The 23,988-nt window shown below is 48.2% G+C and overlaps 1 protein-coding gene across 1 annotated transcript in view; it reads left to right on the top strand.

Moving 5' to 3' along the window:
- TMEM131 (transmembrane protein 131) overlaps nucleotides 1-23,988 on the top strand; it is a 2,512,175-nt gene that overhangs the window by 1,944,989 nt on the left and 543,198 nt on the right. The window contains exon 29 of the mRNA XM_069636582.1: nucleotides 10,752-10,937. Coding sequence (XP_069492683.1) covers nucleotides 10,752-10,937 — 186 coding nt within the window. The remainder of the gene's footprint in view (nucleotides 1-10,751; nucleotides 10,938-23,988) is intronic.

The raw sequence follows: 23,988 nt of genomic DNA, 5'->3' as shown, positions 1-23,988 counted from the left end.
TTCAACAGGGGGCGTAGTGGACCTCGACTCGGCTGTCGGTCCGTCTTGCGCGGTGGTCGATTTTCGGCTTGGAAGTGCTGTCAGGTGCCATACATATCACATCATTACGCCCCATGCTTCAGTTCCTTTTTCCGCACGCCCACACACTGCATCTGGAACCTACTCCAGTTTACTCAACATTTTCAGATTAAGTTTTTTCGTTTTCACCTCGGTCTTCGCAACGGATCTCTGGTTTCAAGCGGTGCTCCAATTGCAAGGCCAACAGGTCGGTGACAGACCCACACAACGTCTGTTTATGGTGTTTGGGTTCCACTCACGACACAGAGGCCTGCTCGTCGTGCGCCAAGATGCAAACCAAGTACCTACGAGACAGAGCCGGTAAACTGGTCCTGGGCCGACCGTCGCCCAAATCTCCGGCGCGGTCTCTAGTCCGGTCGTCTGAGGCCGAGACTGAGGAGCCCACTCATCACGGCGAGTTCTGGCACTGCAAAACGAAAAAAAGATCCTACTCCAGAAGCCATTCCTCATCCTCTTCCTCACGGAAGAAGCAAAGTCCCCATCGTCGGGAATCGGATTCTTCCTCGGAGCGAGGTAAGCCTCTAAGGGACCGACTACTCACGAAGAGTGGGATTCTTTTAAGAAAGAAATGCTCTAAATGTTTCGACAACAGACGGCTGTCAGCGCAGTTCCCAAACCCACCAGCAGGCCTCGGCAGCTAAAGCGGCGCTCGGCACCCCTGACCCAAAGCTTGCCAGGAAGTCGTTGCCTTCAGCGCTGACTGAGCCTTCGGGCTCCGTGCCCCAAGAGGCACGAAAACACCCTCTGGAAGCCTTTCCCACGGCGTCCATAGTCTGTCGAAGCCATCAGCGCCGGTACCCACTCCATCGGCCTCAAAGGCTGCGCTACAAGCGGATAAGCCCTCTGCCTTGGCAACCATGGTCACGGCCCCTAAGAAAAAGCCCAAGACGTCGACCAGTGACTTTGGCACCTTTCAACCTTCCTATTGAGGGCAGGCTTTTTCGACTCGATGCAGTCTATTTTCAACACTGATCAGGCCGAGGCTTACGAAGAGGCTGATCCCATCCTTGTGGGATCAGGCGGTGTTGACTATTTCGAGGACTGAGATAATTCAGTGGCACTTGTTCAGGGCCTATAAGATGTCAGTGGTTTGGACACATCTCCAGACCTTGAGATGCAGCTAGAACAGCCCTACACTCACTCTAATGAAAAGTTTAGGACATTAGTGGAGAAGGTGGTTGACACCCTCGCGCTCAAGTCGTCTGCTACTCCCCATCAAGGGTATGACCTTATTGATATCCTGGATGAGGGCTCGGCTATTCAGCACAACATGCTCTTCAATCAGGCCATAACTGACCCTTTGGCTTCCATCTGGCAAAAATCAAGTACTTGCCACCCCCTCCGCCACGTGCGAAAACCAATAGCACTGGGAAGTAAAGCTGGCAAAAGGGAACCCTTCCTTCCTCTCAACACACCTTCTCCGGAACTGCTGGTAGTTCAGGCTGCCACTATGTCCTCCAGGCCCACGGCATCCACGTCAAATCTCCCTACAGACAGGGAAGGGAAATGAATGGATCCTTTGGCCAAAACGTTTTTTACCTCAGGCAGCATTGCTGTCAAGGCCACAAACGTAGCTTGCGGTTTCGCTAAATTCACCTATGCTTTGTGGAAGGTTGTCGAGCATGCAACAGAATACCTCCTGGAAAGTCATATGCAGGATGGATTTATACAGCTGGTGGAGAATGGGATGGAAACTGCCAGGCAGTCCTTGCAAACAGGCTTGGTTATTTCTGACTCTGTTGGCTGCTCCATGGGGTCCGCAGTAGTTGAGGAGGCAGACCTATTTGAAAACCTCCGGCTTCTCCCCTAAGGTACAAAACCGCCTTCTAGACCTGCTTTTTGAGGGGGAGATGTTCTTCGGACAGAAGGCAGAAGACTCTTTGTAGAAATTTAAGGAGTCTAAAATTGCTGCTAAGTCACTGGGTCTAGCTGCACAGCCGGATACACCTCCCTTCAGCTTTGCCTCTAGTTGCAGAGGCTATAGGCGCTGTGCCCTATGGCAGGTGCAGCTCCCACAAGCCAGGCATGGGCAGAGGGGTTTATCGCATCCCGACAGGGGCAGAGGAGCTTCTAAGGGCCAGCAGACAGCAGCTGGAGCAGCTGCGCCTTCTAAACCGCTTTGATGTTCCCCTCCCACGACGTACCGTTTGGTGGATGTTTGGCAGGGCATTGGTCCCACGGGCAGTAACCAAACAGTAGATGAAAACAAAGTTACAGGGACACAATGTCACCAGCTCACTTCACTGAAGGTGGTGTTTGCAGGGAAAATAAACAAAGAACATTTCAATGTAGAACAGTCTTCTGCATTGATCGCCAAAGGGTCTGATCAGTGCCCCCAAAACAGATGAGCTGTGGAAGTTAAGTGGACGAAAAAGGCTTCATTTAGCTTCAGAAGTCCAGAAAGGTTAAAAACAATAGCAGAAAGAGGAGTCCCTGATGTCTTATGCAGACCCTCCAGGAATTTTCAGCATGAAATTGCAAATTCTGCAGCATGAAATGGCACATTTTGCGGCACAAACCTTTATTTATTGCAGCATTTTTGCAGCATGATTTTGATTACCTGTGGATGCAAAATTGGTACATTGCAGGAAACAGGCTGTGTGCAAGGCTACAAGAGAGCCATGGTGTCATTATTTTTATCTTTTGTATCAATTTAATAGGAAGAGTCCTAGATGTCTCTGGTTTGGCAGAAGTTGCAGTCAGAAGCACAGAGGGCCTTGCATTCCTTGGACCTTAAGAGGGTCCTCAGGTTTTATTGCTCTAGGACGAAATCCTTCAGGAAATCTGGGCATTGTTCGTGACTTTTGGGGGCTCCTCCCCCGGCTCTTAGTCTTCCAAGGCTTCCATCGCCCATTGGATGGTTCAGGCCCTTTCGGTGGCGTACAAGGCGATGGGCAGATCGGTTTCAGAGGGGATTCATACCCATGCAGTCAGAGCCAAGGTCACGGCCATCGCGTTTCAGAGACGTGCTTCTTGGGATGTCATCAGTAAGGCAGCTATTTGAGTCAATCTGTGCGCTTTCTGTAAGCACTACTCACTGGACACCAGCTCCAAGCACGATGCAGAGCTTGGTCAGGTGGTTCTGAGGTGCCTTTTAGCTTCATCCTAGTTAAGCGACAGGTTAGCACAGCTCCACCCTATGTATGAGTAATTAAAGTTACTCACCGTAGTGACTAGAGTGCTCATAGTCCCCTTTCCTCCATACATTCCACCCTATGCCAATGGTTAATATGTAATATGCGTAGTATCTAAGCATCCAATGTATTCAAAGGGGACTGAGGTGAGGTGCTGGAGTGCAGGGCCTCGGTGGGGGGTGCCCACGCCCGAGGCCGCACCCTGCACGCTAAACTAAATTTCAAGGGAATGCTCATATTTTCGCTGCCAAAGGTTCCGGTACCGTCCCCATGTTCGGGGACGCCCACAAGGATGGAGGAAAGGAGACTATGGACTATGAGTATTCTAGTTACTAGAGTGATTAACTTATATTTTTCCCTTGAAAATGGTCTCTGCAACCTAACATGAGTTATTTTTAACCTTTTATTCAGCCAGAGATGTTTGTTAAAGGGTGCCAATGCGCTGGTGAAGCTTGCATTGAAGATGGTATAATCACGCTGCATCACATAAGCAGTGAATTCAGTCTCCATTCAACTAAGCCTTCATCTGAACTAGATGCACAAAAGCAGATAATGTAATTTCCCTCACATTACACAGATTAAATTGCGAGCCTGGATGTTTGTTAGAGAGGTTTGCTGCATTCCCAGTACAGCACTTTACCATTTAGCACCCGATTATAAATAAATGGGCACACATGAGCAGAAGTATTTTGAATTCCAGTAGATTTGCACATGCCTAATATGTTTTCACTCGATGCTTTTGCACACTTCTCTAAACATTTCTCTGTGTGGCTAAATCGAGGTCAGAGTGGTGGTTCTGTCTGTGTCAAATATAGCTTAAAGATGATAAAACCTTTCCTCTTACATGGGTCCTTGCAGCCACATTTGTTTTCATTCAGGCCTTATTCAAAATTAGAATTGTTATGGGAATCATTACTTCTGATACGCTGTTATTTGTAGAACGCAGCCATATACAATGTATCACTCTAGGCGGTGCAGATAATGTCACTGTTTCAATGGATTGCTTTTCTCCTGCAGATTCCTCATCTTGATAGATATCCATCATCCAGCTCTGCTGCTCAGAAACCTTTCGCCAGGGGTCGTAGTGTACCTCGATTCGATCGTCGATCTGTCTTGTCCAGCTCTCGATCGACTGCTCCGTAAGTGACATCACGCGTCGTATATATAGCACGCCACTACGCCCCATTCTTCAGTTCCTTTTTTCTAAATGCTTGCATGCTGCATCGGGAATACGACTCAAGTTTGCTCTTTTGTTTTTTTGTACGATTTGTATGTTTTTCTTCTAAAACCATGACACAATGTCTTCTCACAAGGTCCCAGGCTTCAAGCGATGCCGCGATTGTGAGGCCAAAATATCAGTGACCGACCCCTACAATGTCTGTGGTGTCTAGGTGTTAGTCACACAAAGATGTAGAGGGCCGGGAAACTGGCATTGGGCTGACAGTTGGCCAAGTCTCTGGTGCGGTCGCTCATCCGGTCTTTGGAGGCTGAGACTGAAGAGCCCACCCCCGAAAAGGGGAAGGAACAACATCGCAAGAACACCAAGAAAAGGTCCCATTCCAGGAGCCGTTCCTAGTCTTCCTCTCGGAATAAGCAGCAGCACCACTGCCATCGACGCAAGTCCAGCTCGTCGTCGGAACGAGGTAAGTACTTGGTGGGTGCGGACCACTCGGGGGAAAAGTGGGAAAGTTTTCAAACATCTATGATCGAAATGTTTAAAAGGCAAGCTACTGTAGGTGCAGCGCCAGCCCCCGACCAGCAAGCTTTGGCAGCAAAAGTGGTGCTTGGTGCTCCCTACCCCAAGCAGGCCACTCTGTCGACGGCAAACTCCTTCGGGCGTCACGCCTGCTAGGCAGAGATCGGCAAAAGGCCACAAGGCCGAGGCCAAGGCGTCCAAGCGTCCCTCAGTGCCGAAAGAACCATCAGCATCGAAAGCCACTTAGTCCTCGAAGCCTCTTCCATCAGCGATCAAGCCCTCAGCGCTGACAATCGGCGATGGTTCGTTTATGCCATTTTCGAGATCAGCGTTCTTTGACTCAATGCAGTCCATCTTTGGCATTGATGATCATGTCAACCCTGTTTACACGGGAGCCGGCAGTGTCGTTCATTTCAACGACTAAGCTGATTTATTGGCCCTGGCACAAGGTTTACAGGATGCTAGCGGCCTGGTTACTTCTCCAGACCTAGAATTGCAGCAAAACAAGCCTTATACCCCTGCTAACGTCAAGTTCAGGGCTCTGGTTGACAGGGTTGTTGACGCCCTTGGGTGAAGGCGTCTACCACATCTCTCCAAGAGTATGAGCTCACTGACATCCTGGATCAGGGTCCCACAGTTGAGCATAACATGCCATTTAACCCAGCAATTGCGGACCCTTTATCCTCCTTATGGCAGCACCCTTGTACTATTTCCCCTGTAAATGCAATTTTACTGGGAAGTATAGGCCGGCAAGAGGAGACCCTTCTTTCCTCGCCACACTCCCTTCTCGGAAGGGCTAGTTATACAGGCTGCCACTATATCCACCAGACCAGCGGCATCCACTTCCAATCTGCCTACAGACAGAGAGGGGAAGATAATGGGTCCATTAGCCAGGAAGGTGTTCACTTCTGGAGGCATGGTGCTCAAAGTCAAAAACATTGCCTGTGAATTCGCAAATTATTGCTTCGACTTATTGAAAGCTGTGGAACATGCTGCTCAATACGTCACTGAAGGTGCCATGCAGGATGGATTTTTACAGCTGGTTCAGGATGGGAAGGAGGTAGCCAAGCAGTCATTGCAAATGGGCCTGGAGGTAGAGGACCATGTTGGCTGATAAATGGGTTCAGCAGTGGTTATGAGACGGCAGGCCTACCTGAAAACTTCTGGCTCCTCCCCAAATGTTCAGAACAGGTTGCTGGACATGCCCTTGGAGGGAGACATGCTTTTCGGTCAGAAAGCTGGCGAATCCTTGGAAAATCCAAGTTGGCTACTAAATTACTGGGTTTAGTAGCTCCGCCTGCCAAGCCTGCCTTCAGGTTTGCCTCCCGAGGCATGGGCTATAGGCGTTACGTACCCTATGGTAGGAAGATGCAGCTCCTGCAATCCAGGTAGGGGCAGAGGCGCTTCTCGCGTCCAGAAAGGGGCAGAGGGGCCTCAGGAGGCCATCAAACGGCAACATCGGCGGGGACGCCTGCCCCCTCTAAGCTGTGATCATTTCCCCTCCTATAATGCACCAGTTGGTGGACGGTTTGCTGTGTTTTGGCCCCAGTGGCAAGAGATAACCTCTGACGCTTGGTCCCTACAGTTGATTCGGTGGGGTGATTGTTTGCCCTTTCTAAAGAGACCATCGGACAGACTCCCCCAATCCAACCGGGACAGGAGCTCCAGGAAGAACTGAGAGCCCTGTTGTCGAAGGGTGCAGTGGAAAAGGTATGTTCCGAACAGAGCCGATCAGGCTGGCATTCCCAGTATTTCCCAATACCCAAGAAGGGAGGAGGTCTCCGACCCATTCTGGACCTCAGGGTCCTAAACAAGTTTCTGAGGAAAGACAGATTCAGGATGGTGACATTGAGAGAAATTCTCCACGCTCTCAAATTTCAGGACTGACTGGCCTCGATAGACCTGCAGGACGCTTATTTACATGTGGCAATACACCAAAAGCACAGGAAGTTCTGACAAGCACTATCAATTCAAGGTGCTGCCCTTTGGGGTGACCTCCGCTCCAAGGGTCTTCACCAAGCTCATGGCAGTAGTTGCGGCTCACCTCAGGAGATCCGGGGGTCCACATATTCCAATAAGTGGATGACTGGCTGATCCGGGGGAAGTCAGCGGGGCAAATTTTGTCTCACTTGGAGGACACCTGCCTACTACTGCACAGGCTGGGCTTCTCCCTCAACTTGTAGAAGTCCTATTTACCACCAGTTCAGCAGCTCCAGTTCATAGGAGCATCCCTAAACATGCAAGTAGGGAAGGCTTTTCCTCCCGAAGAGTCTCAGCAATATCGCCCAGATGGTGCATTTGTTTCAGAACCACGCCACCCTTCCAGAGGCTTCTTTCCTCCGCCTTTTGGCTCTCATGGCCTCTGGTATTTTTCTAGTTCCAGAGGCCATCCTGCGCATGAGATCGCTTCAGTGGTTACTGAGGGACCAGTGCTCTCAGTATCTGGGATCACTGACGGATCACTATGTGTCCTGCCAGGTAATTTGATAACTCAGCTGGTGGAGCACATGCAGCAATCTCATGGCGGCGGAACGCTTCTGGCCTCCTTGGCCTCAGGCCCCAGTGGTCACGGATGCGTCTCAGAAGGGTTGGGGTGCTCAGTGTGAGGATTTGCAGGTGAGCGGCCTCTGGTCTCCATCACAAGCCAGGTGGCACATCAGCAGGCTGGAGTTGCGGGCCATCAGGTTAGCCCTGAGGGCCTTTGTCCCGTCTCTCAGAGGGAATCATGTCCTCGTCCTGACAGACAACACGGTGGCCATGCACTATCTCAACAAGCAGGGTGGTGTGCACTCCTGCCCCCTCTGCACAGAGGAAATACACCTATGGACATGGTTAGTAGAGAACGAAATCTCACTCTCGGCAGCTCATCTGGTGGTTATGGAGAACACCTTGGCAGATCCTCTGAGCAGGCTGAGCACGGTCTAACACAAGCGGGAAGTGTGCCAGGATGTCCTAGAGGAGGTTGTCGCTCTCTGGGGTACCCTAGCAGTGGATCTGTTTGCCACAGAATCTAAAAGGAAGTGCGAACAGTTTTGCTCAAGGGAATTCCCACCGGATGGCGCACTGAGGGACACATTTCTGGTAGATTGGGCCTTCCCTCTCCACTATGCCTTCCTGTCATTCCATGGGTTCTCAGGAGGTTGATGGTGTTTCGAGTGACCATGATCTTAATCGCCCCGGATTGGGTGAGGAGAACCTGGTACTCTGATTTCTTGGATCTGACCATCTGTCCGCCTCACCGGTTGCCTCAGCGTCCGGATCGCCTCACCTAGTCACACCTAGATGTAGTCAACCTACATGCATGACTCTTGAGAGGATGATGTATGACTGGGTCCTCTCAGAGTAGAAACTGGAGGTGTTGCTGGCTGCACACAGACATTCTACAAGATCTCTATACGTGTGTAGGTGGAGAAGATTTGAGGTGTGGTCAACGGAACGCAGGATTGCCCCACCACCACAGTGATGTTCCTTCTGGCACTGGCCTTTTCAGGCCTTCAGGGTAACAGGGTAACACAGTCAAAGGGTATTTGTCAGCCCAGTCTGTGTTCAAGAGGTCCCCAGACCAAGATTTCTGCTTCACTATTCAGTTCATGGCTTATTCCGGAAGGGCCTTCTCAATAGGTTTCTGCCAACCCCTTTTGTTGCCCAGGATTGGGATCTTGATCTGGTTTTGACCTACTTGATTGAGGCTCCGTTTGAGCCTTTGCACTCATGTTCTTTATGGCTGTTATGCCTTAAGACAGCCTTTTTGCTGGCAATCGCATCTGTCAGGATGGGGTTAGCAAGCTTTTTCGTGAGAAAGTCTCTAAGTCAGGCCTCGGTTCCTTCCTAAGTTGTTTTCACAGTTTGACCTGTTCGAGTCTGTCGATGTGCCTGTCTTTTACTCTCCTCCACATCCCTCGAAGGAGGAAGAGCGGTTCCACCGCCTTGACCCGAAGAGAGCGTTGAGCTTCTATGTTGCTCGCACATCCGAGTTTCGGAGGTCAGATTAGTTGTTTGTGGCCCATTCTTTGTCTTAAAAAGGTCTTGCCATAACAAAACAAACTGTCACGTTGGCTTGTTTTCTGCATATCTGAATGTTACCAATCGGCAGGCAGGGAGCTTCCAGCGGGCATCGGGTCCCACTCAACCAGATGGGTTTCGGCCTCTAGTGCCCTCTAAAGCGAGGTTCCTGTTAGCGACATATGTCCGGCAGCCACATGGTCTCTGTTGCATACATTTACCAAGCGCTATACCTTGGATGTTACACAGGGAGCTGATGCACGGTTTGGTAGGCGGTTCTACAAATCTACTTGTTTAAAATTTCTGCCCTTCTCCGTTATTCTAACTGCTTGGGGAGTCTATCAAGATGAGGAATCTGCAGGAGAAAAGCAATCCATTGAAGGAGAAATTACTCGCTGTAATGATCTTTCTATGGATTCTTCTCCCGCAGATTCCTCATCGATCCTCCCATCCATCCCCACTCAGAAAATTATGAGGCTTGTCGCTTCTGTCCAAACGAGAAGGCATCTTGTGATGGCTCTTAGATGACTGTTTCTGTCTCATTCTTTAAAAAAAAAAGTAAAAAATAATTTCAATCATTGTGTGTGGGATCACCCTGTTGGGATGTATCCTTGTTCAGTTTTTACTGGCGGATTTGCCTCCTCCTGTGGTTTTTTCCTCTGCAGCGTACAGTCACAGGGAGGGTGGGGGAGGAACTGAAGCATGGGGCGTAGTGACGTGCTACATATACAACGCCTGATGTCACTTCTGGAGCCGACGATCAAGAGCCGGACAAGACGGATCGACAGCCGAGTCGAGGTCCACTACGCCCCGTGGTGAAAAGTTTCCGAGCAGCAGACCTGGATGATGGATATCTATCAAGTTGAGGAATCTGTAGGAGAAGAATGTATAGAAAGATCATTACCGTGAATAATTTCCACTTCTGACTGTGATGTATACAAAATAATTTTCAGTCATCTAATGTTCTCACCACACTTTTAACTGAGCATTGTTGTCTTCAACCAACAACAGTGTTGTCGGCATAGCCATCACATTTTAGATGCAGGAAAACGCATTGTTTTACTAAATGTTCATAGAATTTGGTTCTCAAACTTATCTTCAGTATCATCAGATGTTCATCAGAGACGCCTCCCCAGTCAACTGCTAATGCTTCAATCTTAGGTGGCCAGCTGTTTTTTTGTACTTTTTTCAAACTTAGCCCCGGCCTCAAAACTATTTGGGTTAGCTTCTGTCTGTTGTGAATTTTGATTTGCTGACTTTCTTTTAGCTCTGTAAACTAAAACAATTGTGGCTTGTTCTTGACCAGAGTGAGGAAGCCCATGTTGATCATTTTCTAGTTTTTCAAACAAGCTGTTTTCAATAAGGTATCAATGGTCTGTGTTTTATATATAAAAAAGTTATCTTCTTACCCTGTACCATCAGTCTTAAGGTTTGAGAAAACAAATACTTAAACCATCATCATTGGGGTGTATGATTAATTTGTATAATGAATTCAATATTACGTATGTACAGAGTAGGGGAAAGGAGAGAGAGAGTGAATTGAGAAAGTTGTGTGTGTCAATATGCAGTTAATGGTCACTTTGGGTGGGTTTCATATTTCAGATCCTGCTTTGGGTTCTTTTTCTTTACTTAATAGTATAAGTGTTTAGATTCACTCCAACTTCAAAAACAGCAATACATCCTTAAGAATTTTTACTGGATGGCGCTCCTAATGTTGAGCATTAAAATTTTAAAAAGGGAAACACATTATGTGGTTTTGCTGTCCTTGAACCTGTATTTGGTTCTTTATCAATATGTGCTGATGGTAAAATGCTACTGTAATACAGTGTTTTTTTTTGTAGGTTTACACCAGATTTCACTGCATCCAGGATCATTCGGGAACTGAAATTTGTTACAGCAGGCGGCTCTGAATTCGTATTCATATTGAATTCATCCCTTCCATATCACATGTTAGCAACATGTGCAGAAGCTCTGCCCCGTCCAAACTGGGAGCTGGCACTGTACATAATCATCTCAGGAATAATGAGGTAACTTTGTCGTGCAAGAAACTGTCAATGTGTTTTTTTGAATTTGTGGTAGGTTTAGTTTTTAGCATAGGAAGTTAGTTTATGATTACAAAAGTGACAAATGCAGTTTAGTGTTATATATTTTTGTTAATGCCCAATTGAATTGTCATTTAACTTGGAAAGGTCCCCCCAACCTCAAAATTAGACTCTGTACAAATAAAATGTTAAGAAAGTAATACATGGATAGCACCCTTCTGACTTGAGTTGAGCAAGCCTTTGTTATAGTCATGCTGCACAAGTAGGATTTGTCAAGATAATCTGACATCCCATTCACTGTGTACCATATTTTTAGGACTGCATCCCCAGGAAAGGGACAGTACCGAAGGGCACTGAGCAGCAGATTCGTCATTGAAAATAGCAAGAGTGTTTATGCAGACATCCTGAAGGACAGAAGTTGGCTCCCATCCTCTCACAGCCCCAGAACAGTTTTTTAAAACCTTTGTCCTTAATGGGTTGGTGCCCTCTGAGCAGCATCAAAGTAATCTAGGGTGCACTTCCCTTGTACAGAACCTGTATACAGAATCCAAACCATCAGGCACAGGAGGGGTCCAGCATTCATCGCTTGACACAAAGAGCATTTACTTTGGGTCCCACTATTCCCAGGTGATCAGACCCAGAATGTACTCTCCTAACGCTCCACAGCCACCCATGCCCTTGGTGACCAGCCCCCCTTCACCAACGGAGCACCACTCTACAGCATCACAGCCATCTGGGACAGGAGCACCCAAACCAACAATTCCTTTGGGAGAGGGTGCCTTCATTGGGTTCTTTCTTCCAGAAGTGACCTTGGCCTTTCCTCCATAATGGTTTCCGCCTGGGAGTTCTGCCTATGAAACGAACGGGGAAAGGCAGAACGGTCGCACCTTTTTTTAGTTTTTGAAGAAAACTCCCAAGAGTCATTTTGAACAAAAATGACTAAGTAAGGAGTAACAGAGAATGGCGGCAGTTCTTGGGAAAGATGCCTTTTACAAATAAACATTGTTTGATTGAATACAGTGGGCCTGGCGATGAAGAGGTAAGTGTGTGAACATAAAACAGAGAAAGGGAGACACAACATACATTTTCTGACGTTAACAGCGCATGGTCTGAGTAATGAAGATTGCCCATGCTTACAGCGCAGGGTAGTCTTGATTCTACTAAAGACACAGAGGCAAGAATTAGGCTTTAACTTTCTTTAATACTGCGACTTGCAGCATTTCACGTTTCAAACTTTCAAGCTTCGAACTCCACACTTTTAAAGGTTAAAGAGTTCTGAAGAATTCTGAGAAAACTACTAGTACCCATAAACCCCTAGCGTAGTGTAGTCCTGAGGCTGCCTCTGTCCACCTATCCGTGCCTAGGACCCAGTATATGCTGCTTCCTGCCTCGGTCTCTTCCTCTTTCTTTTGGCAGCGAATCATCTGCCCGAATTCCGAAACATAACTCCGGACTACAAAAACCACTGCGTAAAGTCAGCTCTATCTTTTCTTCTTGGGAGGGCAACAGCCCTGTAACGAGATCTTCAGTGCTGTAGGCTGGTCCTGAAGTAACAAAGCTTGCTAGGCGTTTTTTTCTCTCTACATCTCAAGCATCCTTCTGTTCATCACCTATGATAAAAGAGAGCGAAATTGTGAGGGTGACAATACGCTTGTGGTCATTATAAAGTAGAACATTTCTTACAGTTATGAATTGTTCCCTGCGTATTCTGGGCAGGATATAATGCTCGTCTCTGTGTCTTTAATATTATCAAGACTACCCTGTGCTGTATGCATGGACAATCTTCATTCTATTTCAAGACAGGAGTAGATCATTATGCTTGTTCAAAGCTGTCTAACACAACATTAGCCATCTGAGAGATATGTTTAAAATAAAACGTTTTGAAGGTAGACTCTGTTGACCAGTCGGCTGACTTCATAATGTCTTGTAGTGACACCCCTGCCGTAAATGCTCAAGATGCCATTGCTCCTCTAGTAGAATGTGTGCCTAATTTAGTTGGGTCAGAGAGATTATGTATTGGGCTGGTATAGACCTATCTGTCTATTGTGGCTGTGGCTACTGCATGATATGGCTTTCTACGTGCTATGAGAAGTTGGGACACTCCTAGTGGTCTAACACTGGCTGTAGCTAGCTCATAATCCTTTATACATCGCACCACACACAGCTTTGCGTTCTCTGGAAAATAGGGGTAAGAGATTACTCTTGAATCAGCTATACTGAAAGTTCTCCAGCATGGGGTCTGGCATGGATTTACATGCTCATGAATATTCCCTGTCGTCAGGCTGGGAATCCTTTGGTAAAAAAAAGATCAGTTTCGTTCATGAACTGTCTTTCTCCTAATAACCAATCACTGGTCTCTGTGTCGTACTGCCCCCAGCCAACAACTGCCCTCTACTTAAACCCCTCCTCTGGCAGCCATCTTCAGATTTTTACCGCACGTTCAAGTGTTGGGAGTCCTCGTGCTATAACTCTTAAGCTTTTACTGCGTGTTGCGTTTTTTCAAAGAGTTTACTCCTATTTTTTCGGTCAATTCGAGCCTCTGTCATGATGCCTACCCCCGGAGCACCAGGCCAGGCCCAGCACCCCCGGAAGCAGGCATCATGCCCTCGGGTAAAAGCCCAGTGGTCCCTTATAGGGGCTCTTTGGACTCAGTCCTGGCGCCATAGGCGCCAGGCTCATGTTGGACATCAGTCCTGGCGCCATAGGTGCCAGGCTCATAAAAGGAGGTGTTTTGTGCACTTACCTGATGCAGACCATGCTGCACGCTTCAGGCCTCCCTGAGACCTGAAAGGGACTATTTTTTCATAGGGACTATTTTTTCACTCGGGCGTGGCCAGGGAAGGATACATACCTAGTTGGGGAAGGATACATACCTGGGACTTCTTTGGAGGCTATTTAAGCCACGCCCAGACAGCAGCTCATGCTTCGCGTGGTTCTGCTTCCTGCAGCTTAACGCTCACCGTGTCTGCTCCTGGACTCCAGCCACGCCCGCCTCGAACCTGGAAGACCTGGAAGGAAGAGAAGAGAAAGGTGAAAACCAAGGACTATTTCAAACTTCTTACCTGCATCCGGAATCTTCTCGCCAGCATCCCTGAAGAAAGACTTCCATTTAAAAGCATTGCGTTGCTCGCTGCAGCGCCACGCTTCACTCACCTGTCCTCGAGACATCTCCCGGCTCCATCGCGGCTGTCAGCATCGGACGCCACATCTCTGCACCTAGGGGAGAGAGGAAGAAACAAAAGGTGAGCAGAAGGAACACAGAAGGAAAACCTGATTAACAGCCATAAGACTTACCGGCTTTTCTTCCACATTTCGGGTCGGCGCTGCCCGTTGGCAGGTACCGTACACCGGCCCCTATGGGGAAAGGACAAGAGACATTTCTGGGGAATGATAAGGACATTTAGAGGGATCGCCCTCATCACTACTCACCTCGGCAGTTTAACCCCTCGACGCAACGCCTTCATTCTGCACCTGAAATAAAGGACAGATCACAGGTTAGAAAGACAACATAAAGGGGGCCTCACTTGAACTTTGAACTTTCATACTTACGGCGCATCGCTCAGGAAAGTCAAGTGGATTTTGCCAGCGCCATTCTGAAAACCAGTGAAGTAACTGGACGAACGCGCGCCCCTGCACCAGAAGCAGGATGGAGAGTTCATCCTTCCAAACCATAAGGTGAGCTTAAACCGGGGTTTGGAGGAAGTTAGAGAGGAACGAATGGGAAAGGGGGGAGCTAGCACACTATTCTGCAGACTGTTAATCCCCTTTCTCATCTGCAGAAGGATATTCCTACGGGCCAGGCAAGCACGATTTGGAGGTCCTGTCCAATCGGTGTTCCGGGTCCTGCGCATCACGCTAGAAGAGGCCACAGCAATCCAGACTAGACCAGCGCCCCCGTGGGAACCAGGTGAGCGTTACAGCCTCAAGCTCCACCGATTCATCTTCTGATTAACGGGGACCCGTTTTGGAATTTTTCTACGTTGTTGAATTTCACTTCTTGTAGGATTCTGGAAGAACTTTGAGGCCTACCCTGCGTGGACATGGCTCAGGACAAAGGAGACTCGACGCACTTTGGATCCAAGCTGTTTAGGATCTGCCCAGGATGTGGACTACAGAATGTCTTCAAGGAGGATGAGCACTACCGGTGCCTGCACTCCGACAAGTTGCGCGTGGAGGAGGACTGTGCATTCTGCAAGAACATGTCCGTCCAGGACCATGAAGGACCGTCGTAAACGACTCGCTGACTGGCTGGAGGCGAAGAGCCCGGCAGCAGGTGAGAAGAAGTAGTCTGAGCGGTCTTCTAAGACCTTTGAGGGTGCTTCGGTGACGGGGGCCCAACAGAAGGCAAAGCACAGCGAGTCTGCGGGTACCGGGAGCACTGTTGGTTCAGGCTCCTCGGCTGCCAGGCTGGGCACAACGTCACTGATGCCGTCATCCATGAGCCAATGCTCCGGCTCAGAGAAAAGTAAGTCAGACAACCCGGGTAAGCTTCGGGAGAAGCCCCGACCGGTCCCGACGGAGAAAGCCAAGGTGAGGGAGGCAGTGACCCTCCCCCCACGGTGAAGGCCACAGATGCGCCTAAGGTCGTGAAGGCCCAGATTCCGCCGGCTAAGGCCTCGATTGAGGGAGTCGTGGCGTCCCTGCTGAAGCCCGTGGAGGCGAACCCAGTGGAGACGACCTCCAGGCCTAGAGTTTCCCTGCCATCCCAGAGGGAATCATCTTTCCAACCGATCTAAAAGACCCCCGTGAAGCCCCGGGCCGAGGAGGAGTGGGGGGCGTGATAGTGCTAGCAGACTCAGATGCCTCCTCCGAGGAAGAGCTGTCTGTCATCAAGTCAGTCCTGGACAAGAGGTTCGAAGAGGTCAGGGCCTGCAGGAAGGATCTGGATGAGGCGGACGTGGAGAGCGAGGGTGGAGCCGACGAAGAACGGCAGGTTGAAGAGGAACCGGAGGACACCACACCTCTGCCGATGCTCCCGTCGCAACCGATGCCACCACCGCCAGACAGGTTGGAAGACATCTTGATGGCGCTGCACACCCTGTGCACAGAGATAAGGACAAGTTTGCCCTTTCCTCCGGCAGACGATCCAGCGGGCCTGGACCGTCAGGGAGCCCTCCGAACAAGCGGAGGCGAGTCCATCCGCCCCCACCCTTCCATCCTTCACTTCCATCCCCTCCACCGAGGGATGAGACGGCGGGGACGGCAGCGACGACGGAATGGATCTCCCCTTGCCCCCTCCCCGAGCTACCCCACCCGACGAAATTGGCTCGTTTCACGCCATGATCGCCAGGACCTCGGAACTCTTCCAACTATGCCCCGAAGAGCAGAAGAAGGAGGGATTCCTTTATCAACGACGAGAGGCCAAGAGGAAGACCGTACGCTCAGTCCCGCTGTTGGACGACATCTGGGATGAGGACTGTCCCTTCTGAAGAACCCGTCCATGGCCGCTGCGAAGAGAGACCGGTACGAGAAGTAGTACTGGATCCCAGATTCCGCTCCTATGTGCCTCAGAGCCCAGCCGTCCCTGGACTCAGTAGTCTCTGCGGCGGCCAAGAAGAAATCGGCAGGGGCGACTTCCACTTCCCTGCCGGACGGCGAGGGGAAGAAGCTGGACGCCATGGGACGTCGGGTCATTTCGACAACCATTAAGGTGAGCTGTGGTTTAAAATCGCCCTCCACTGGACTTCCTCCCGGACAAGAGAGCGGAGGCCCTCGAAATCCTGCAGGAGGGCGAGGTGGCTTCTGGCCACGGTAGCCACAGACCTCGCTGACACCGGTTTTCGCCAGATGGGTAACAGCGTTTGCCTTCGCCGGCGCGGTTGGCTCAGGACCACCGATGTCAGTCAGGACGTACAGACAAGGGGACTGGACATGCCCTGCGACGTGAACAACCTATTCGGCAAGGCAGTGGATGAGTCACTGCAGACCATCAAGGCGGACACCGAGACGGCCCGTGCCCAAGGCACGCTCCATCAGCGACAGCTGTCCTTTCGGACCTCCGGAGGCAAGTCTCAAGGTGCCTCCAAAGGACTCTTCGTCGTACCGTCAGGCGGCTCGTCCTTCATCGCAGGAAGCCTACAGGGTCCGCAGCAATGCTGGTGGACATCGTTGTCGCCGCCGCCAAGGGGCCCGAGGTGGCAAGGCCTCGGCGAAGCAGGACTGAACTGGCCGGGATGTCAGGCCCCCAACCGAGCACCCCGGTGGGAGGCCGGCTGACGAACTTCGTCGGCGTGTGGAAATCCATCTCCACCGACCGTTGGGTGCCGGATGTCCTGGCCCACGGACACTAGAGTTCCAAAGGAAGTGTCCCATTTTCCACCGGTGGCCAGGAAAGAAAACACATTCCACAGCTACTTCTGAAGGTACGAGCAATGCCGGAAAAGGGCGTGATAGAGCTCCTCCCAAAGAGGCTGCGGGGCTCCGGAGTATATTCGTGGTACTTCCTCGTCCGAAAGAAGGCTGGCGGCCCATCTTAAATCTCTGCCGCCTCAACAAATACATAAAATCCCAGAAATTCCGGATGGTCAACCTTCAGCATGTGCTGGGACAGCTGGAAGAAGGGGACTTCCTGTCGTCAATGGACCTGGAGGATGCATTTTTCCACATTCCCCATATGCAAGGGACATCAAAAACTTCTGCGCTTCGTGGTCCAAGAGCGGCAATATCAGTTCAAGGCACTGCCCTTCGGTTTGAAGTCAGTGCCAAGGGTCTTCACCAAGTGCCTGGCACCGGTGGCAGCACCTGCAGGGTATCCAATCTGGACGATTGGCTCATCCGAGCGAAGTCAAGGGAACTCGCAGTCGACCACACAGCAAGGACCGTCCGCCTGCTCACGGAACTGGGGTTCTCGATAAACTATGCGAAGTCCTGCTTGGTGCCATCGCAGGACGCCCTGTTCCTGGGATCCAGGCTCAACACGGTGGCGCGGCTGGCCTCACCGTCGGAGGAGAGGATAAAGGTAATCCTGGGCAAGCTACAACGTCTGTTGACCATGGAAGTTGCCAGGGTGAGGTCCATCAAGTCCCTGCTCGGCATGATGTCGTCATGCATATACCTCGTACGGCTGTGCAGGTTGCGGATGTGGCCGCTGCAGGAGTTCCTCGATGCCCGTTGGATACAAGTGGCAGGAAGCTTCGAGGACAAGATCACCCTCAATGAGACTTTCCGGCAAGCGATCCGGTGGTGGGGCACCCGCGCGCATCTCACGGCGGGCATGGACTTCCAGACACCAGCGCATCAGGAAACTGTGACAACAGATGCCTCCCTGGAGGGATGGGGCGCGCAAACCGGAGATCTCCTTGCAGGAGGCCTTTGGCTCCCGGAGGAGAGGGAGCTGCACATCAACGTCCTGGAGCTCCGGGCCGTATTTTGGGCTCTCAGGTCCTTCCTTCCCACCCTCAAGGGCAAGGTGCTACGGGTCTTCACTGACATCACCACCACAATGTTCTGCATACGGGAGCAGGGGGGCACCAGATCCCTGGCTCTCTCCAAGGAACAGAGAAGAGGACCCAAGATTGGAGTCCTCCCGTCCCCTGCACAGTCTGGGGATACGCAACAAAGGCGTACAGGTTTTGAAGTTTAGTATAACATTGGGTATATGCAGTATTCAATAGGAATTATATTCTTACTAGTTAGACCAAAATCACTTTACTAGTACCAGTGTAAAAAGTAAAAGGAGGGTAAACTCCCATTTATTCATAAGAAATATTTGAAGCAAAGGCAATATGAAGACCAGCACATTATTTACATCATCAAAAAATAACTATGACCGAAAATCCACTGTGGTAGGCTGACGCGTTTCGAGGTCTATCCTCCTCTTCAAAATCCTTTGTGGAACTGGTGTTCAGTATAGTGTTGTCAAAAGCAGAACAAAAAAATTGAAGAAAAGTCTCATTAGATCTAGTCACATCAAAACTAGTCAGATCTGTTTTTACATTCACATGGGTATAAGAAATATACATCCAGTGTAACAAGGGCAATATGTTTAGGTGAACCCAATATAAACACCAAGAATCTCCAGACTAATGTACATGATGGTAAGGAACATGTTACAGAACAGTCGGATATGAATAGGGAGGTCTAATAGTCATCTGGAATATGGAGGGCGGTGAACCCAAATTCCAAGGGGAAATACGGAGTGTATAAGGCCACTATTGGATGGTGGAGACACATGGACTAAGGAATAAGAGGCCTTACCTATATGGTCGGTAAAAGCTGCTTGAATCTGTCAAGAACAGAAAACTTAATCCTAACAAAGTTTGTGGTATATAGCCAGGAACACTATAGAGAAAGCAAAAACGTATTAATTACTTATGGATAGTAGTGGATGCTAGTAAGATAGCCCAAGGTGGCATGCAGGTTCAAAAAAGTGCAAGTACCTGAAAGCAGTGAGTCAATTGTGTACTGAATAAAGAAGTCTAATGGTGGTGGTAATGATAAGGAATGCTCGAAAGAGAAGGTGTGGAGGAAAATGAATACACTAAAAGTGCATGGTTAATGTGTATAGGATATAGTAGTAAAACAGAAATCAGAAAATAGGTAGATATAATGTTGCGAGAAAGGTAATAATTGAGACTCACAATTTGTTCAAAATCTGGAAATAGGCAAGTATAGGTGTGCGCGTGCACACTGCCTATATGAAGTGCGTCTAGATGAGATCGCTTTCCGATTAGCAGGCAAAAAGGAAGAGCTGGCTACCTGTAAAAAATGTATGTACAGGAGATCACCTAAAGTGGTGGAAATATAATATCAGGCAGTGTCTAAACACAGGAAAACAAGTACTCTATAGTAGAGATGGGTAACAGACCTTCTGTTGGTTGGCGCTGGACCCTGGGGGGGTCTCATAGTGTAGAATGCCTCCCACATGGATCAAAAGCCGTTATGTAGCCGCGTATCATGTGTCAGTCAGCTTTCAACAAACGAGTGGCCATAACAAAGGTTATCGCGCTCTGTAATGACAAAGGACATGTTTTTAAAGTTAAAATATATGTCAATAGGCTGCGTGTGGAGTGAATCAATCGGAAGGGGAGAAAAAGCGTACCTCAATTCTGCGAGGTGGGCAGTCGGCAGCATCCTGCAACGGGAACCGTGTCCATGGAGACTAGGGAACGTCAGGAAACTGGCGGTGTTAGTCTAAGTTCATAGGAAAGCGCAAATCGTGTACGAAAAATAAAAGGAGGACTATGTTCGTCACGGGAATATGGCAGACATCTTGGAAAAGGGTCCGTATCAACCAATACCAATAGTGGCATATACAGACCGGCATGTAAAACGTATGGATCCTAGTTGAAGTACCAAGATTGTGTGTTTGGAGCAAAAAAGACTCCCATAAGTGTTCAAAGTCAATGTTTAACTTGTGAATATAATGTAACAAATCTAGATTCCTATCTGGACATGATAGTAAACTACAAACTGTCAATAGAGTGCGCAAACGCGTACATGTCTAAATCCCAGATGCAGTCCCGTGCTTAAGCCTGCCAGGGGACCTCTCATTATCTTTATGGTAACCTTAGTTGACAGTTACATACTTAATGCAATCAGTTACATGTGTAAACCTCATTAAAAAATGGAAGCTGCAAACACAGCGCGTTACGGCCTATACATGCTAATTAAGTCAGCAGACAATATTGTGCGGATTGCTAGATACATTTACATAGCAATTATCAAGGTTCACCAATTAATTTCCCAATGGCATATATTCTCGATATAAGCTGACAGGTGTTCAGAATGAACCTCATGTGTGTGCAAATGGTGCAATCTATTACAGGTATCCTAATATAATCACATTAATCTACGTATAGTCACAGATATTTAAGAGAGTTGTACAGAATGTGCGTATATTCGCCCTCACCATGGTGAAGGTGGCAAACGGGGATATATGCTCCTAGAGGGGTCCTCAAAATGTTGCTCAATGAGTTGTACATGGCATATGCTGTAGATATCCTATGTTATTTCTAGAAAAGGAAGTCATTATCATAATTAGAGCATGTATCTTGTACCATCCAAGGGTTCACCCAGTTATGTGATAAAAAGAGAACCGTTGGTGCTATCTGTCACGTAAATCTATGACGTGAGAGTGTGACTGTAATATCTAGAAGGAGTTGGTGTATGTCTATCTGTATCAGGTATCGGATACTCAAACTATATGGGTGTGTACTGTTCAAATGAAGCAATTCAAGGATGTTTCTTCATTAAGCCCTAGGGGATATTTTGTGTCCAAAAGGTATATCCAGTATTTTTCTCTTCTGGATAATATCAATGAATAGTTACCTCCTCGTTGTGGTTTCATAACAACTTCAATTACTTGAAATCTCAATTGGGCAATGCTGTGCTTAGCCTCCAAAAAATGTCTCGCCACTGGTGATTTTTGGTAGTTGCACCGGGTGGTTGATTTGTGTTCTGCTGTGCGGTCCTTCAGTGGCCTTGTGGTTTGTCCAATATATAGCTTCCCGCATGGGCATTTTAAAGCATGTATCACGCCTGGTGTCATGCATGTAGCAAAACTTTTAATCTTAAACTTTTTCCCCGTATGTGGGTGGGAGATAGTGTCCCCTTTAATCACGTTGTTGCAGCAGGTGCAGTTAAGACAGGGGAAGGTACCCATCTTTTTGGTCTGAAGAAGTTTTTGTTTGTCTTTGTTGGGTCTTTCTGCCTTAACAAATCTTTCTCTGAGGTTCCGGCCTCTTCTAAATGCCATCATCGGGATTCTTGGAAAGAGGTTTTTTAGATGATCATCACTTTGGATAATATTCCAATGTTTACGTCTGCGATAGGTGGCTAGATCTCATGTTAGCCTCCTGTAGCACATTCTCTGGGTATCCTCTTCTTTCAAAGCGTTCGATTAGCTGGGAACACTCAACATCTAACCCCGCTGGATCAGATATAATCCTTTTTAATCTCATTATTTGGCTGTATGGAAGACTCTTCAACATGGGTTTTGGGTGAAAACTGGTGAAATGTAGCAAGTTGTTAGCGTCTGTAGGTTTGTAATACATGGTGGTCGTGATCTTCCCTTCATGTATCCTCAGTCTGACATCTAGAAAGTGTAGGTACGGTTCTCCGATCTCCATTGTAAATTTTATTTTCGGATGTACTGTGTTCATATGTACCAAGAAGCGATCTAACTCTGCTGTCATACCGCACCATATACCGAAGATATCATCTATGAACCGTTTCCATTGGATGACCTTGGTGGACCAAATAGGACTATTTAAAACATGGTCTAACTCAAACTTGTACATGAACAAGTTTGCGTAAACTGGGGCCATTGCTGACCCCATTGATGTTCCCGAAATCTGATTGTAGAATGTTCCTTGGAATCGGAAGTAGCTATTGTTGAGAATCAGTGTGAGAAGTTCAATTTTGAATTCCGGGTTGCCACAAATTTGTTCTGAATTAGCGAGGAGCCAGTCAACAGGATTAATGCCCTCACTATGGGGTATCGAGGTATACAAGCTGCATACATCCATGCTAAAGATCAGACAGTCAGTCAATGGATGAGATTTCTTTGAGGAACTTCAAGAAATCAGTGGTGTCTTTAAGGTACGTGGGGATATTCTGAATCAAGGGTTGTAGTATGCGATCCACATAAATAGCCAGGGGGGGCAAAAAGGCTATCTGATCCTGCGACTATTGGTCTCAAAGGTGGATTTTGGTTGTCTTTATGAATCTTGGGGAGACCATAGAACACAGGTGTGATGGGATGTTTATTCACAAGGTACTGACCTGTTTTGACACTGATCCATTCGTTATCCAGTGCATTGCCAATAGAAGTTTCAATAGAGATCTTAATGCTTTGTAGAGGAGCACCATCCAGTTGGGTATATGTTGTGGGATCATTGAGGTGTTCCAGGCATTTTCTGGTATAGTACCTTGTGTCCATCACAACTATCGCCCCTCCCTTGTCTGCTGGTTTGATCGTAACCTCTTCATCCCTTGCTAGTGTCTCGATTTGTTCGAGTTGGCAGTTCTTAATGTTGACCAGAGATGTTTTCTGGTAATTAATTCATCTGAGATCGTTGAGTACTTTTCTCTCAAACATGTCAATGATAGGATTTTGTATCGGTGGGTCAAACAAACTCTTAGGTCGTAAGTCTAGGGTTTCTTCCGTGTCATCACCTTGTCCTGGCTCTCACTTGAAAAACATCTTAAGTCTAATCTTTCTCATTAGTCTGTGAAGACAGATTTGTTCTTCGAATAAAGATGTATTACAAGTTGGAATGAATGAGAGGCCTCTTTTGAGGGTGAACAATTGGTCAGTGGAAAGGGGTTTGCTCGAGATGTTAATAACTAGGTTTTCCGTTATCTTTTCTTTCCCTTTTGTTGTTTTTTTGCCTCTTCTAGTCTTTCTCTTGGTCTTTCTCCTAGGCCTAAAAAAAGCCCCCCGATGGTGTTGCCGTCCGTCCCGTGTGTTGTTTGTTTGGCCTTTCAGTGTGAGAATCACTAATTGCACTCAGTGTTGATGTTGGATGTTGTCTTGAGGCTTGTGGTATTGGATCCCCTATGCTTCCACTACTACTGTCATTTTCAGAATTAGGGGAGTTTTGGTGTTGTGGTCTATTTCTGTTCAAATTTCGGTGATGGTAGAACTCCTGCCAGGTGTAGACAATATCATTTAAGTAGTCTAAGATGTCACATTTAAATTTTCTTTGTTCAACGTCCATCGTGTAAATATTTAGTTTATCATTGATGTCATCAAGTAAACCTTTAAGTTCATCGGCTGACTTGAATTCCTATAACTGGGATTTCAAGGCCTCGATGTCTGTTTCAATGGTGGTTAATGACTTTGATAGCGCTTCTATGGTTAACAAAATGAGGTCAAGAGAGCATTTGTTTAAGATTTGATCTCATTTGGCAACGAATGCCTTGCTTTTGCTACACAAAGTAGGTCTTAGATATATCTCTCCAAGGAAGCACAAGATCTGTGGCATTGGGCCATAGCCCAAGGGATGTTCCTGGTACCCTTTCACTTGGCGGGAGTGAAGAACACCGTCGCCGACTCACTCAGCAGGGAGCTGCGCTCTTGCCACGAGTGGGA

Source organism: Ambystoma mexicanum, chromosome 7p, assembly GCF_040938575.1.
Source record: "Ambystoma mexicanum isolate Mex_15411 chromosome 7p, UKY_AmexF1_1, whole genome shotgun sequence".
Classification (NCBI taxonomy): domain Eukaryota; kingdom Metazoa; phylum Chordata; class Amphibia; order Caudata; family Ambystomatidae; genus Ambystoma; species Ambystoma mexicanum.
The sequence above is the reverse complement of the archived record's forward strand: the minus strand, read 5'-3'. Positions and strand labels throughout refer to the sequence as shown.